The sequence below is a fragment of the Genypterus blacodes genome, unplaced genomic scaffold, assembly GCF_046128005.1.
Source record: "Genypterus blacodes isolate CSIRO-AG114 ecotype Tasmania unplaced genomic scaffold, CSIRO-AGI_Gbla_v1 ptg000021l_1, whole genome shotgun sequence".
Classification (NCBI taxonomy): domain Eukaryota; kingdom Metazoa; phylum Chordata; class Actinopteri; order Ophidiiformes; family Ophidiidae; genus Genypterus; species Genypterus blacodes.
The window spans coordinates 4,408,391-4,422,237 of NW_027466834.1; the positions used below are offsets into that span (position 1 = coordinate 4,408,391).

The following is a 13,847-nucleotide window of genomic DNA, read 5'->3' on the forward strand; positions in this document are numbered from 1 at the left end:
CAGTAAGGATAGATTCACTCGACACTGATCTGCCACAGGTCCTTATTACAATGTATCAATGTATTACTAGTTTGTATTCACTTGATGAGCAATTTGGCTGGACTATTAGAGTCCACACATACGCACGCACACACGCACGCACGCACGCACGCACGCACGCACGCACGCACGCACGCACGCACGCACGCACGCACATTCCAGGCCCACACCTGATCTGGCCTGATGTCCTTCTAGGAAATAGATCTAACTAGAGCAATTCCTAGTGAGGGCACATTGAGCATGGGTTATGTTGCAGAGCTCTACTGCACAACTAAGGTTACAAAATTTGACAGCTCCACAAGCATTCCTTAAACTTGAGTTACAATACATAGCCTTTTTTGCATTTCATACATGCTGCTTCACATACCTACAGGGTTGTCTAAACCCAGGGCACCAAGCTCTTCATCTACAACTGCATCACTGACATGAAACCTGCGCTTACATCTGACTACTGCACAAATTGTCACATTTAAGCAGAGAATCTTTTCTACTCAAAGATCATGGAAAACAGAACAGAAAATGTACCATCTCCAGGAGAGGCTACACATTTTGTCAGAGAGCCAAGAGGGAATTAGCCCTGGACAAACGATTCTCCAGTCAACTGCCAACACAGAGGGAAAAGATTAACAAAATTTACTTTGCTTAAAAATATAATGATGGAGTGGATATTGCATTATCGTGGAATCACTGGACAATCTTGGCACACTATGTACATTGTACACAACATGGATTTTGGAAATGGATATTTTTCATGCAATATGTTTAAGAATCATTGCTTTGTTGTTTATAAGTAAGAAGCAAGAAGAGTTTCAAACGTGTGTTAACATTGTATGGCATTGCATGTGATCTGACAAAATAAAGAATCTTAATCTTAAAACCTTGAAAAAACTGGAAAACAAGCAATATTTGTTTGAAGATACTACGCTGTTTCTGTGCTGTGGTGTATTGTTGTTCAGGGTCCCTTCTGTGTGTAGTACATTGAGTCAGTATAGGTGTTGGACATTATATTACTTTGATTTTCTCCATAATTGCATACTAGTGCTAGGAGCTGGCAGACGTTAAATACTATAAACATTTATCTTATACCAACACACAGTCTTACCATACTTCATTGTATTGAGTGTTGTACACCATGTGGGTGATAAGGGCAATGGAGGTATGCTGGCTGGCTGGCTGGCTTAGTTTACAGAGAACAGATACACTTGTGCAATGTTGCACACCATGCAATGTTTATTTTGTTTTTAATCTATGCTTTACTTTTTCAAAACAAAATTCTATAAAGGAGACATAATTTAAGAAAGCTCAAGTCACCTTGAAATGTGTACAGACATAATGAAGAGCTCTGCACAGCTGGGGGGAGGGTGTAACGGCCATGTCATGTTCTCCATGGACACAGAATACAAACACACATAGATAGGGGAGAGAGATAGAAAGAATATATGAGCAGTGAGGTATGAAGTTGAAAATTAATTCAGTGCACAGTTACATATTTCATGTAGTTTTCAGATGAAGCTGTAATTGCAATAACACATTAAAATGATTCATGTGTTATTTGTGTTTAAGCACAAAAGTAGCTCACTCTATCATCTATATCTGCTTAGTTTAATATTCAATCACCAACCTTTACGCGGACGCTGTAATCAAGACCTAATCTCCACGGACACACAGTGACGGACGAACGTCGCTTAATACTCGTTTTCCCAGGGTGCAGTTCGGCGCCGTCACCTTGTTGTTGCGGAAGTGCCGTGATGTTAATTGTCTGCTGTGACAGTTCCATTCAGGCACCGGAGAGCACATTTCTTACCGGATTCGCGTCTACACAGCAGTTTAATTAAACTAAATAAACGCGGGTGATGGCAGCTTTAAAATACGCAGGTATGGAAGATACCGATAGTGAAGACGAGTTACCCCCTGGATGGGAAGAGAGATCTACGAAGGATGGATGGGTCTACTATGCCAAGTAAGTGTCTCTCTAGGAACGTGAACTAACATAAACAGCAGCAATGTACCAGTGATTTGCAGGTTGAAGACTTGAGTTAAGTTTCCTCTGCTCATTACCAAAGGGTTGCAATCTTTAGTAGCAGTGTGTAGCTCCGTAGCTACACTAGGTTAGCATTGGTGTCCGGATTAATAGCACGAATACTAAGTTTATGGTTGCTTTTTTTGCAAGTCAATGTTCGAAACTTTGGAATTAACATCGCACAAACACTGACCTGACATCTTGATTCATAGGTTTGTTTTAAAGTATTTGCAAAAGCTTCGACACTGTGAAATGGTGACTGAAGGTTTAGACAAAGCTACATTTTGAACAGCTAATGATTACCGTCTAATTCTGGTTTGTTGGGTAAATCTTTTTGTTTTTCTCACCACAGCCACGATGAGATGAAAACACAGTGGGATCATCCCAAGACTGGAAAGAAAAAACGCTGTGCTGGAGGTTTGCTTCTTTGACTTAATATCCACTTGTCTGTTTTATTTACTTACTTACATTTAGTTATTTTGGTTAATCCCGTATTTTCCTATGAAGTATTTGTTCTTAGTATAAAGAAAGAAACAACCAAAACCTGTGATGTGATATTTAAGTACTTACACAGAGGAGAAACACAGACATTATCTCGATTTATAGGTCATAAAGTTTGTAAATAAATAATAAAATAAATGTTTGAATAAAGAATAAATCCTTTAAATTATGCTTTAATTATTGTAGGAAGAGCTCTTGCCAAAAATTTGAGCAGCTTTACTGGATCAGGCTGCAGTTTGAATAGGAAACAGCTGATATTATTCATCAAAACCTGTTCAGATGGTAGAAGTGACAAATCCAATGTAAAAGAAAAACCAATCAACAAAAGGCATTGGACTCATTTACTCATTTACAACAAAACACATCTAATCCCTCCTGAACTCAAGACTCATTATATGTCGCCATTCTTTGGAGACTAACAAGTCATACAGAGTTAATGCAGCTCCTTATAAACAATGTTGTTGGTGATGACCTTCTCATCACCCTCAATGAACACCTTCATGCTTTTGGCTCTCGTTCCCCTGGAGATGGCCGTGTAGTGCTGGCCATGAGCAAATACAGGCTGAGGAAGGTAGATGCCAACTCGCTCATTCTCTTGACCCCTGACCTTTGCTGATGGTTACTGCGAAAGCCAGCCCAACAGGGAACTGCCACCTGACAAAGGTGAAGGGAAGCTTATCATTTCTTTCATGGTGCTGCTTCTTGCTGACAGTGACAGAGGTCGGAGACGATTGAAGGAATGATGCTCGCCAGACATCAAAGCAGTGTGTGTCAACTGTGACATCATGAATGATTCCATTCATTCCCCCCCCCCCCCCTTCCATCATTTGGTAATGCAAATAAAAAATGAAATAAAGTTGCAGATGCAATGAAAAGCAGTGGACCCCAGAACATTGTTTCTTGCATGTTTGGAGGCGGAGGAAGAATGTTGCTTGTGTTAACATACATACACATGCGTGCTTAATCACCAGCTCGTTAGTTTAGGATCCTGCACAGATGTTAATTAGTTTGTTTGCATTTAGGTGATAACGCATTTCAAAAAATGTGATCTCTGTCTTTTCTTACAGATTTGCCATATGGATGGGAGCAAGAAACGGATGATAAAGGACAGATCATTTATGTGGAGTAAGTTACAGTTTTTGGTAGAAACAAACAGACATGACATGAGTCTCTGTGCTTGGTAGAGGAAATTGCTTTTGATCTTGTTTATGCTAGAGTGTAGAATCCTGTTTATTCTATAGTAAACTGCCTTTCTTTTTTTCTGTTGTCATTCCCAGTCACATTAACAAGCGGACCACATATTTTGACCCGCGCCAGGCATTTACTGTGGAGGATGTGATTAGGAAGCCCAAACGGTATGATGGGAATACTGCAGCACTAGAGATCCTGCAAGGTCGTGACTTCTCTGACAAAGTCATCGTGATTACTGGGGGCAATGCTGGTATTGGTGAGTTTTGCAATGCCGTCGTCTGTTTTCCTAAATAAGTAATTTTTCATTACAGCAATTGTGGATTCAATCAGTGCACAGTAAAGTGTGCTTTCACCATAAAACCACTAGATGGTGATCTGGTATCACATTAAAGGTAGAGTGCACCTTGCAAGACCCTGTTTAGTTGGGGGCAGCAGTCACCAGCCCTCTACAACCAGACATTCATCAACATTAGCTTCCAAAACGATACACTTAGACTCAACAAATCATTCCTTAATACTGAACATGATTGTATTGAAGTTCATTAGCTGGGCTGAATTGGATGTCATTGTTAACTGTAATGAATGGTCTCCATTTGTAGCCCGCAAATGCATACCTCACTATATAATAGTCTAGAAACAAATATATTTCTTCTTACTTTTAGCTTAAATTAGCACAAGTGGTGGCCATTTATCCAGACTTGCTGCTTTATTCGACATTGATAATGACAGCATGTGGGAAATCAAATAAACATAAAATTGTTAATTGTCTTTATATTCAAATTCTGTGTCCCATGGAATGTCACAGCAGTGTAATTGCTGTGTGTATATTATGTGTTATGAGATGCTGCAAAGCAACTCTGTAGGACTCCGATTTACAGCAGCCTGGGGACCTTCACTGAACAAAGAGTTCAATGAATTTCTGTAATGCCTTCTTGACCTTGATGGGCAAAGAATTTTAGATCCCCCAGTAAGGCATGTATAAAATTGATGTATTTCTTCAAACGTAATTCAAATTGTTGCAATTAACTTGTGTGCTGTCGTAATACACTGTGCGAAAACTTTTGGTCTTTAGTTTAATTGGTCATCTTTGTAAATGTTTGGCTTTGGTCCCTAAATGATCTCCAAACTCAACTAAAACACTTTCTTTCAGGAAGTTTATTTATGCTGTGGTGTCGCAGTCATAAATATTCAGTCGTTGTACAAACATTGAAATGCTGAAAGCCAAATACTACCAACATTTCACTTTTAAAGATTACAAGAAAGTTTTTCCCCAGAAGAGACAAACTTGAATTTTTAAGTTGCAGTTATTATATGAGAGATTATGTGAGGAAATGGTTGCATGAGAGATTAATGTAAACATGCATAAACTCTGTAGTGAAAGTGGAACGATGGGAGGATGTAAGTGACTTGCACGGCATCAAATCCAGCCTTTTCTTCTGACTTCAATTTGTGTATAAGAAGATTAATTTTGCAGCAGGACAATGACTGTAAATATGAATCAAACTCATGCCAGGCTTGTTTGAAGAAGAAGAGGGAGGAAGAAGTGCTGACGTTTGAGTTTTCCTTGCAGCCACTAACCACCAATGGTATTAAACGTGTTTGGAAATGTTTGAAAAGGAAATATATAAAACACATTGCAACATCACAGCCCACATTGTGTCATGTCCAAAAAAAGATCACTGAAAATTAATTTTATTCCTCGAATTAAATTGTTGGGTGTGGTGGTTTAAAGGTGATAAGCAATGATTTTATAGGAAGCATAAATAATTGCAAATAGATTTCCCCACAAGAGGGCACAGGAGGTCCACGATGTTTGCAGTGTTTATTATTTTTTTATTTTACCACATGAACAGCTTCAGAGGGGCCTGTTTTCAGCCTTAGTGAAAAAGTATGTTTTGATAAACCTAATTCATCTTTTGTAAATTAATATTTGCGTATCTTATAAACTGAGTACTTTTACTCAAAAGATTGTATCAAAAAGATAATAGCTCAGACATTTTCATCATGTGTAAATGCTTATTAAACCCATATTAACATAACCTTTGTTCTAGTCTCGACCACGTATTAAATATGCAGCACCCATAATTAACAGCATTCCAATAGTAATTGCTACCGCTTGTGAGCGCCTTTGACATTCCACTGGTGAAATGTGGTTATGCCAATTGGTTGGACACACTTAGCATTTTAATGGCATCAGTAGTGTTTTAATCCAAGTGTCAAGGCTATTTCCATTTTCTTCAGTGCTTATTTCCTGCACAGGATGTATGTGACATTTTTATTAGTAACGGTGGGATATTATTTAATTAGAAAAATTTCATTTCAGCTTTTTAATTTAGCTCTTAATGCACGAGAAGTTGAAAAGCACATATATAAGTTTATTTATGCATGAAATGTCATATTCAGTGGTTTTGTGACCAACCTTGATGCTGTGCTGCAGCAGTGTTGCGAGTTGAGACAGTAATGCTGTTTGTCTTGGCGATCACTGCGCTCGGTTTACAACATTAGTCTTCCTCTCTCTGCTCTCTTTGTAAATTAAAAACCAGTACCAACCTGAGTAGTGTTTTTAATTGTGATAATGGAAATGAATGGTCCCAGTTTGTTTCTACTTCTCTCTCCCTCTCCCTCTCTCTTTAAAGCTTTTCTTACTTTTATAGACCTGTGGTTGTACACCTGTACCTCAGCATTGATTCCTAAGCGGCTTTGACCCAAGCCTGGGCCTCCTATCCATCCCCATTACGCACTCCTGCTCTGGCTCTAATTCCCCTCCTATCAACTAACTCTCAGGTTATTTACTGGCCAGGGTTCCATGGAACATTCGTCCTTAAAGGGCCATTGTCAAGAAATTTCTTGTTCCCAATGGGTTCACGGGCGCATAACATCATTCAGAAAAATTAAAATCACTAATCTTTCTCATTTTTTTTAACACCACGCTCCATCTGGACTCGACCACGAGCGTTTTCCCAAAATAGATTTTTTTCCCTGCTCTTGCAAAACTATATTTGTATTGTGCTCTCTTAGCACACGCAGTCATCTTTGCCCCGTGACAGCTCTGTTGGGAGCTGTGTGTAGCTACATGTATGTGTTCTGCCGTCAGGGGAGCAGCATTAGTCTCCCAGGCTCTAAGGTGCCATGTTGTCATTGTAAGTTATGTTGAATGGTGGTCAGGAATAACGTTTTGACCCACCGTCTCACTGTAACAAAACACCCAGCTATATATTTCCATATTCTATTTTATCCCAGTTCACAGTATGTCTGACATGCATGAACAAAACCGATGTTTAGGCACGAGCTCTCAAAACAATTTTGAGCCGTGGCATCTCACACAGGTCGTTACATTATTCTATATTCATATTATTTATTCAGTTTATTTGAACACATTTTGAATGATTTCCTAACTTTTCTGGCCCTTGTGTGCAGGGGTGTGTTGTAGAGTGAGAGCTGCGGTTGCAAAGCTCCCCTCAATCTAAATGCATTCGCTAGATTCCACATGGTGTTGTTGTTTAGGTGCCGGGTCAGAGCTGGAATAAGAAGCAGAAAAGTCTTAGGCAGGCCGGCATTGAAATAGCGAGGATTTGCAACGGAGCGTCTCATAATGTTTTAGTGCCATCAATATCTCTATGCATCCGTCTCTGCAGTGTTTTAGGACTTTGAATGCTATTCTTATTCATGAAAGACGAACACTGTTCTATGTTTGCGCTGATCCCGGTGTTGTGTCGGGTGGATTAAGTGTCAGGCCTGTGCTCTCCTCTCTCTGGATGGAGAGATCCCCAAGCATATTCAGTGAGTCGCAGAGCTCGGGGAGCCTCTGTGTGCAGATTAAACCCGTAGCCTAGCTTTGTGGCTGATCATTAGATTGAGGCAGATTTGTTAAGCATAACTGCCATTAAATTGGCTGCAAAGCTCTGGTATTTACTGCACTGCTGTTTATGAATAAGGACCCCCTTAAAGACCCACGCAGTGATGCGTTAAAACCCGAGTCTCGGTAAGGAGGGAAATGCATTATTCATTGCAGAGGAATTAGATGGATAAAAAGATGTTCCTGGTGAGGGTGGCATGTGGAGCCCGTGTTTCAGTGTGTGTGTGTGTGTGTGCGTTTCTGAGGATCTCTGAGTGGCTGCATGTGGTTGAGATGACATGGAGTGTATCTCTGTTTATGTTAGGAAGTCTGATAGTATATTGTGTGTGTCTGCAGTGGGACAGGCCGGTGTGTGTCCCGCTCTGAGTTGGGAAATTGAAGCAGAGTGTTTTTTTTTTTCTTTCAACGGGGCTTTTCGTGTCCTCACTGATGAATGTGTTTATTGGCTACGTAATGAGAACCAGTTATGGTTGGTTAGTCAAATTATTCAACTTTATTAACCTTGGATGGAATTCGCTATGCAGACCCAAACTGGTGTAACATGCAAAGTGTATTATGCTGGAGGCCAGAAGGGTTCAATAATGATTACAGCTCTAATATAATAGAACTGAAGTGGTTAGAGAGAGAGGATGGAATACATATATGTGCTTAAAGGCTGTGTGAGGAATAAAACGAAAGGCTACTGGGTTATTGTGTGTAGTCAAGTAGTTTATAGACCTATCGAGTTTACAGTCTGCAGATGATGAGGAGATGAAAGTTACATGAACGGGGGATTTTGATGACAGTGATGAAAATAGTACCGATACTCGAGGTGTGTGTGTGTGTGTGTGTGTGTGTGTGTGTGTGTGTGTGTGTGTGTGTGTGTGTGTGTGTGCGTGTGCGCGTGTGCGTGCGCGTGCGTGTGCGTGGCTTCCGAGTGCCTGTGTTTATCCTTGTGCATTTGTGTATTTCTGTGCGACTTTGACACTTCTGTGTGTTTGTCAAGTTTACCCGCGTGTGAGTAAGGACGGCTGTAGGAGGACCAGGGGGTGACCAGCGTGGTGTGAGGCCATGATGAGAGATTGTGTGGGGAGTTGGAGGTAGACACAGAGGGTCAGCGGAGGCGATTGGGCGGGAGGGGGACGAGAGACGGAGCTCCATGGATGGTGAGATAGAAAAGATGGGTGGGGGCGGTTTTGGTAGGGGTAGGAAGGAGGCAGGAGGGGATGGGGAGGGGTAATAGAACCACTCCAGTGCTCTCGCCTGGAACAGCTCAACCTTGGGCAGTAATTACTAACCATACATCCCACTTTTGGGGTGACATCTCCCTCCTCTAGGACTAATGGAGGGGAATTAGAGGGGATCTTAAAAGCTGGGGGCGGCTGTATGTCCCTCACTTCTTGGGGCAAGAAATACACAGCAAGTACGCACAACACTCAGACGCACGCCAACCCGGGGCTGAGATGTGGGTGCAACGCCGGCCTCATTGGACCAGGAAGCTTTTGACTAAACGTAAAACTGAAGATTGAAACTGTAACATATTCGTGACCAACTTCAGAAATAACAGACAAAACACATTACTCTGACATACATTAGAGTGTAATCACGCCATCACGGTACGTTGCTTTGGACTGTAGGAACTCTTACATGTTTGCTCTCAGCTCTTCTAATGATCTGAATTGACTTCTGTTTGCCCAATTGTGCCACAGAGCTTATTTTAGTTAAATGCCTTTTTGGATGTAGATCAGGAGAGAGAAAAAGAGCAGGCAGCTCCGTTTGCCAAATAAACACGTTTACTGACGAGGCTGGTAATGATCTCATTACATTGAGCCAATACACCTGTGTACGGGGGGGATCCGGAGAGGGGCGGTGGGCCAGGGAGGACAAACAAAGCGTGAAATCACTAAATCACACTCATTATTGGGGATATCAGTAGGGCCAGGATCCTAATGTACCATGAAGAGCATTCACGGCTTAATGGACATTTTACACAATTTTTTTTAAGTCATTTTATATGTAACAGTAAAACAAATTTTCAACAATAGCTGAGCCACTTACTGTATTTTCGTTTTGTTGTAAATCCTCACATTGAACACACACACACACACATGCACACACAGCTGGAAAAAAATGCCTTCTCAGATGTGCCAAACAGCTGTATCTTTAAAAATACTTTCACCACACGTCGACTCTTCATCTCGCACGTCTCTGCTTACCGTGACTCCTAACCGCTGTTGTCCGACGAAGACAAAGAACCTGGAAGATTATTACAGCCTAACATAATATTTAGGCCTCCTGTGTGTTGTAAAACAGCTTATGGCGTCTGTAGATCCACCCGAGCAAATGAAACCTCTGTCTGACCTCTCGTCATGTTCCGCCATCAGTGTACAACGCCAAAACAGGCTGCCTTTGTTGTACACCTGACCAGGAACTAATTTCAGCGCGGGCCCTCTTCCCGGCAACATGGGCGAGAGGGCGGGGAGTCTCTGTACAGCAACGCCACTCTCGTTATTTCACAATTAATGTCAAGCCCTTGTTATTTGTCATTGGAAATACATGGCTTCGGTGCCGCTGCTGTTGTTGCTGCCATATTCTAATTTGTTCTCCATTATGGAAAACACTGGTGTCGATTAATTTCACTTTCATGGTTTGTACACACAACAAGTGAGTGCGAGGCGTTGTTGTTTACCAGCAGCCAGGACTCTTGTTCAGTTTCGGAATGATGAAACATGTTCTCATAAATTCTGGCATATTTGGGATACTTTCTCTCATGTTTTACAAATTTAGGTTGGCCTGTTGTAGTTATGAATGTTACACAGGTTTTGTCTATGCTGTAACTGCACTGTAACACAAGATACATCCTTAACATTTCACAGGACTTTCATTATTCTAAGCATGTTGTTGTTATTTCACTGTTTGCATTGTCATTTAGAGGATTTTATGACATTTTTCCCCCTTCGTTGTCTCCCTCTACCCGCGTTTCCTAAGTGTGTATTTACTCTTTGAGTCACGGCGCTCATATTCTCATGTTGTTTTTATTTTCATTTCCATTCCCTGTTAGCGAAATGATCTCCACACAGAGCCACGGTCCCCTCCATTACACCTAATAAGGTGTCATATAATTTAATTCCATGCTTCACTTGTCAGAAAGTGCTTCCAATCCGACTCCAATTTTGAGTTTTAATAGATATTAGTCTTTAACACTCACCCCACAATTAGGCCTCCCAGTTTTGCTCTTAATGAAAATCAGATTAAGACATATAATCTAATTACAGTTCATATTAATCCACCCGCTGATACACTCTGCCTGCCGCTCTGCCTCTCAGACCCTCTTTGCCACAATCAATTACCAGGCACGTCAGTTTGTCAGTCAACATGCTCACTCTGTGTGTGTGTGTGTGTGTGTGTGTGTGTGTGTGTGTGTGTGTGTGTGTGTGTGTGTGTGTGTGTGTGTGTGTGTGTGTGTGTGTGTGTGTGTGTGTGTGTGTGTGTGTGTGTGTGTGTGTGTGACGTATTATAGAGTTGAAATCGAACAACGTGATGTTACTCTCTCCTGTGAAACGTTCTCGCAATAAGACTTGGAAGGATAGTAAATGTCAAAGGAAATAAAAATACGGTGAAGGGGAAAAGTTAATCTCATAAATTAATTCAACCTACGGCTTGAAATGACCGATTTAGACTTGCAATTTAGAAATGAACTTCTCTCTCTCTCTCCCTCTCTCTATCTTCGTTTTTTGTCAGTTTTATCGTGACTACATGATTTGGATGGAGCCATGCAGTAGTGTTGGACTGATAAATTCTGTGCATATCTTAAAACCTTGTTTGATGGGAGAAATGTCCTTATCTGAGGCTCTCTGATGTTCTGAAATATCACACCCAAAGTTCAGTTGGAATGTCTGTTTCCGTTGTTTCATTTGACTCCCTCTCATTTATCAACATTGTTTGGATAATTATTGCCATCATTGCATAATTACTAGCACAATTAGCAGCCGGTCTACCTTCCTCTATCCAGTCCGCAGTATGTATGGTGAAACCTCCTTAAGACCCAGCTGTCCGATCCCAAACATATACCACATTAACCACATTAATTCAATCAGTTTCATCACTTCAGAGGGAACTGATTAACTCCCCCCGCTAGACCACTGGGTTACTCAATGAAAGAAATTATATGGAAAATTGATAGGAACTGTAGCTTGCACTCCCCCACACCACCACCCTGTTAGATTTTACAGCCCTGAGAATCAAAGTTATCTTCAGATGTAACTAATCTTTGAAGCGCCGCAGTCTTCACCAAACTCTCCCTTTCCTCTCTCTTGTCTTTTTCTCTCTACCGTCCCCGTCCTCCCGCCGCAGGCTTTGAGACAGCCAAGTCCTTTGCCCTTCATGGTGCCCATGTGATCCTGGCATGTCGGAACCTGTCCCGGGCTGGCAAAGCTGTGAGAGTCATACAGCAGGAGTGGGTAAGTGGCACCGGTAACAGTTCTGGTACAGATTGTGACGTGGAATGTTGTCAGTGATCCAGATTTGTGAATGTTTTCCAAATGAGCATAACGATGACACAAGTTCATTCAGTTCATTTTAAGCCCCAGTTACAGTAAGCAGGGTGGGGACATGGGACTTGCTCCATTCTCAGCAATGCAAAGCTGAATAAACGTGTGTGCGTGTGTGTGTGCGCGCGCGTGTGTGTGTGTGACGTGAGGAGGAAAGCGACTTAAAGGAAACGAGAGTGAGAGAGGGCATCTGATAATTACCTGAGATTATTGCTCTAATATTGCTGCACTTGTGACGCGTCTCCAGATTTACGAGTGTGGGAAAATAAACAAGTGAAATGTGGGTGCTGGAGCAGAAAGAATAAGCCATTAGCACTGGGTTGATTACAGTGAGCAGGACTTGAAGAAGAAGGGGTGTGAGTGCTCAGTGCAGATATGAGAGAGAGAGAGGGGGGGGGAGCGAGCGAGAAAGAGGGGGAGAGAGAGCGAGAGAGACGCCTTTGAGCGAGAGTAGATCTGCAGTGTTTAAACTAACCCGAGTCTCTAATTGAAGTAAGCCCCTGGGGCTGTCAGTGCTGCTCCACAGTGTGAAATCCAGTGTACAGATCTATTAATGTAGCTGCTTTGTCTAAATGAGTGAGAAAAGCTCCGGTCCAAGTACCAGATTTAGGAAGTCAAATTGATTTTCAAGCTTCACACCTCCCATAGAATTATCCAACATGTTGTTAAATATTTGTAAATTACATTATAGACGGTACTTAGAATTGCTTCAGACGCTCGAATGATTGATCTCTGCAGTGTAAGCGCTTATCTTTCCTGACAGTGGGATGTGTCGTGTGAATGTTGTTGGTACAGTACGTGACTGAGTCAATACTTAAATTAAAGCACCATTAGGAATTTCTTAAGCTCGCTTCATATTTCCTTCTTAAGGAATCCCCTTGTTATAGGCTAATGAATAAAAGTCACAATATCAGAATAAATCTTTGCAGCAAATTCTCCCTCTGGCGACGTTATTAATAGATTCAGGAGAAGAATAGAGAGGAGGATTAATCTTTAAGATGATGGATGGACTCTGCCTGCCTTCCCATGCTCCTACGTTAAGGTCATTTTGATAAGAGGGTATATTTTGGGGTCCTCTGTACAAAAGGTCATCATATCTACTTCCAGGTCCCTTTCAGATTTCCGCTTTGGCTGCCAGGAGTGGAACTGCTGTCCCGATTGCACAGGACCTCTGACCTCTAACTACCTGCTTACTATTTCTCTGAACTCTCTCTCTCTCTCTCTCTCTCTCTCTCTCTCTCTCTCTCTCCCTTTCTCCCTTTCTCCCTTTCTCCCTTTCTCCCTTTCTCTCTCTCTCTCCCTCTGTCTGTGGCTGTGTGGGCTGGTGGTGCTGCTCAGAGCAGAGGTGAGAGTGATGGCTCATCTGCAGCACAGGGCAGCGCAGTTCAGCGTAGCGCTGTGTACTGACAGTGGGTATAATAGGGAGGTCACAGATGGATAATGGGCAGGTCAGAACAGCCACTGGCTGTTAGGAAGAGCAGGGTCAGAGGGCTTATCCTTCCCAGCCAATCATACTCTGCTCTGCCAGGAACGAAGTACAGTATAAACAGAACACTTTACAGAAGATTCCTGGAAGAGAAAAATCGTTTTTGTGCTGTTACTCTTTAACCGCTGGACTGATATGACAGTGTTATTTCTGTAACCAACACATTTACAGTTAACATATCAATGGATGCACTTCAAAGAATTTATTGTCATGCTGACATTTTAC

General features: G+C 41.8%; 1 protein-coding gene across 1 annotated transcript in view; it reads left to right on the top strand.

Annotated features, from left to right (window-relative positions):
• Positions 1-1,780: 1,780 nt before the first annotated feature.
• wwox (WW domain containing oxidoreductase) overlaps positions 1,781-13,847 on the top strand; it is a 118,773-nt gene continuing 106,706 nt past the window's right edge. Inside the window, exons 1-5 of the mRNA XM_076142372.1 lie at positions 1,781-1,999; positions 2,412-2,476; positions 3,628-3,685; positions 3,838-4,007; positions 11,940-12,046. Coding sequence (XP_075998487.1) covers positions 1,893-1,999; positions 2,412-2,476; positions 3,628-3,685; positions 3,838-4,007; positions 11,940-12,046 — 507 coding nt within the window. The 5' untranslated portion in view covers positions 1,781-1,892. The remainder of the gene's footprint in view (positions 2,000-2,411; positions 2,477-3,627; positions 3,686-3,837; positions 4,008-11,939; positions 12,047-13,847) is intronic.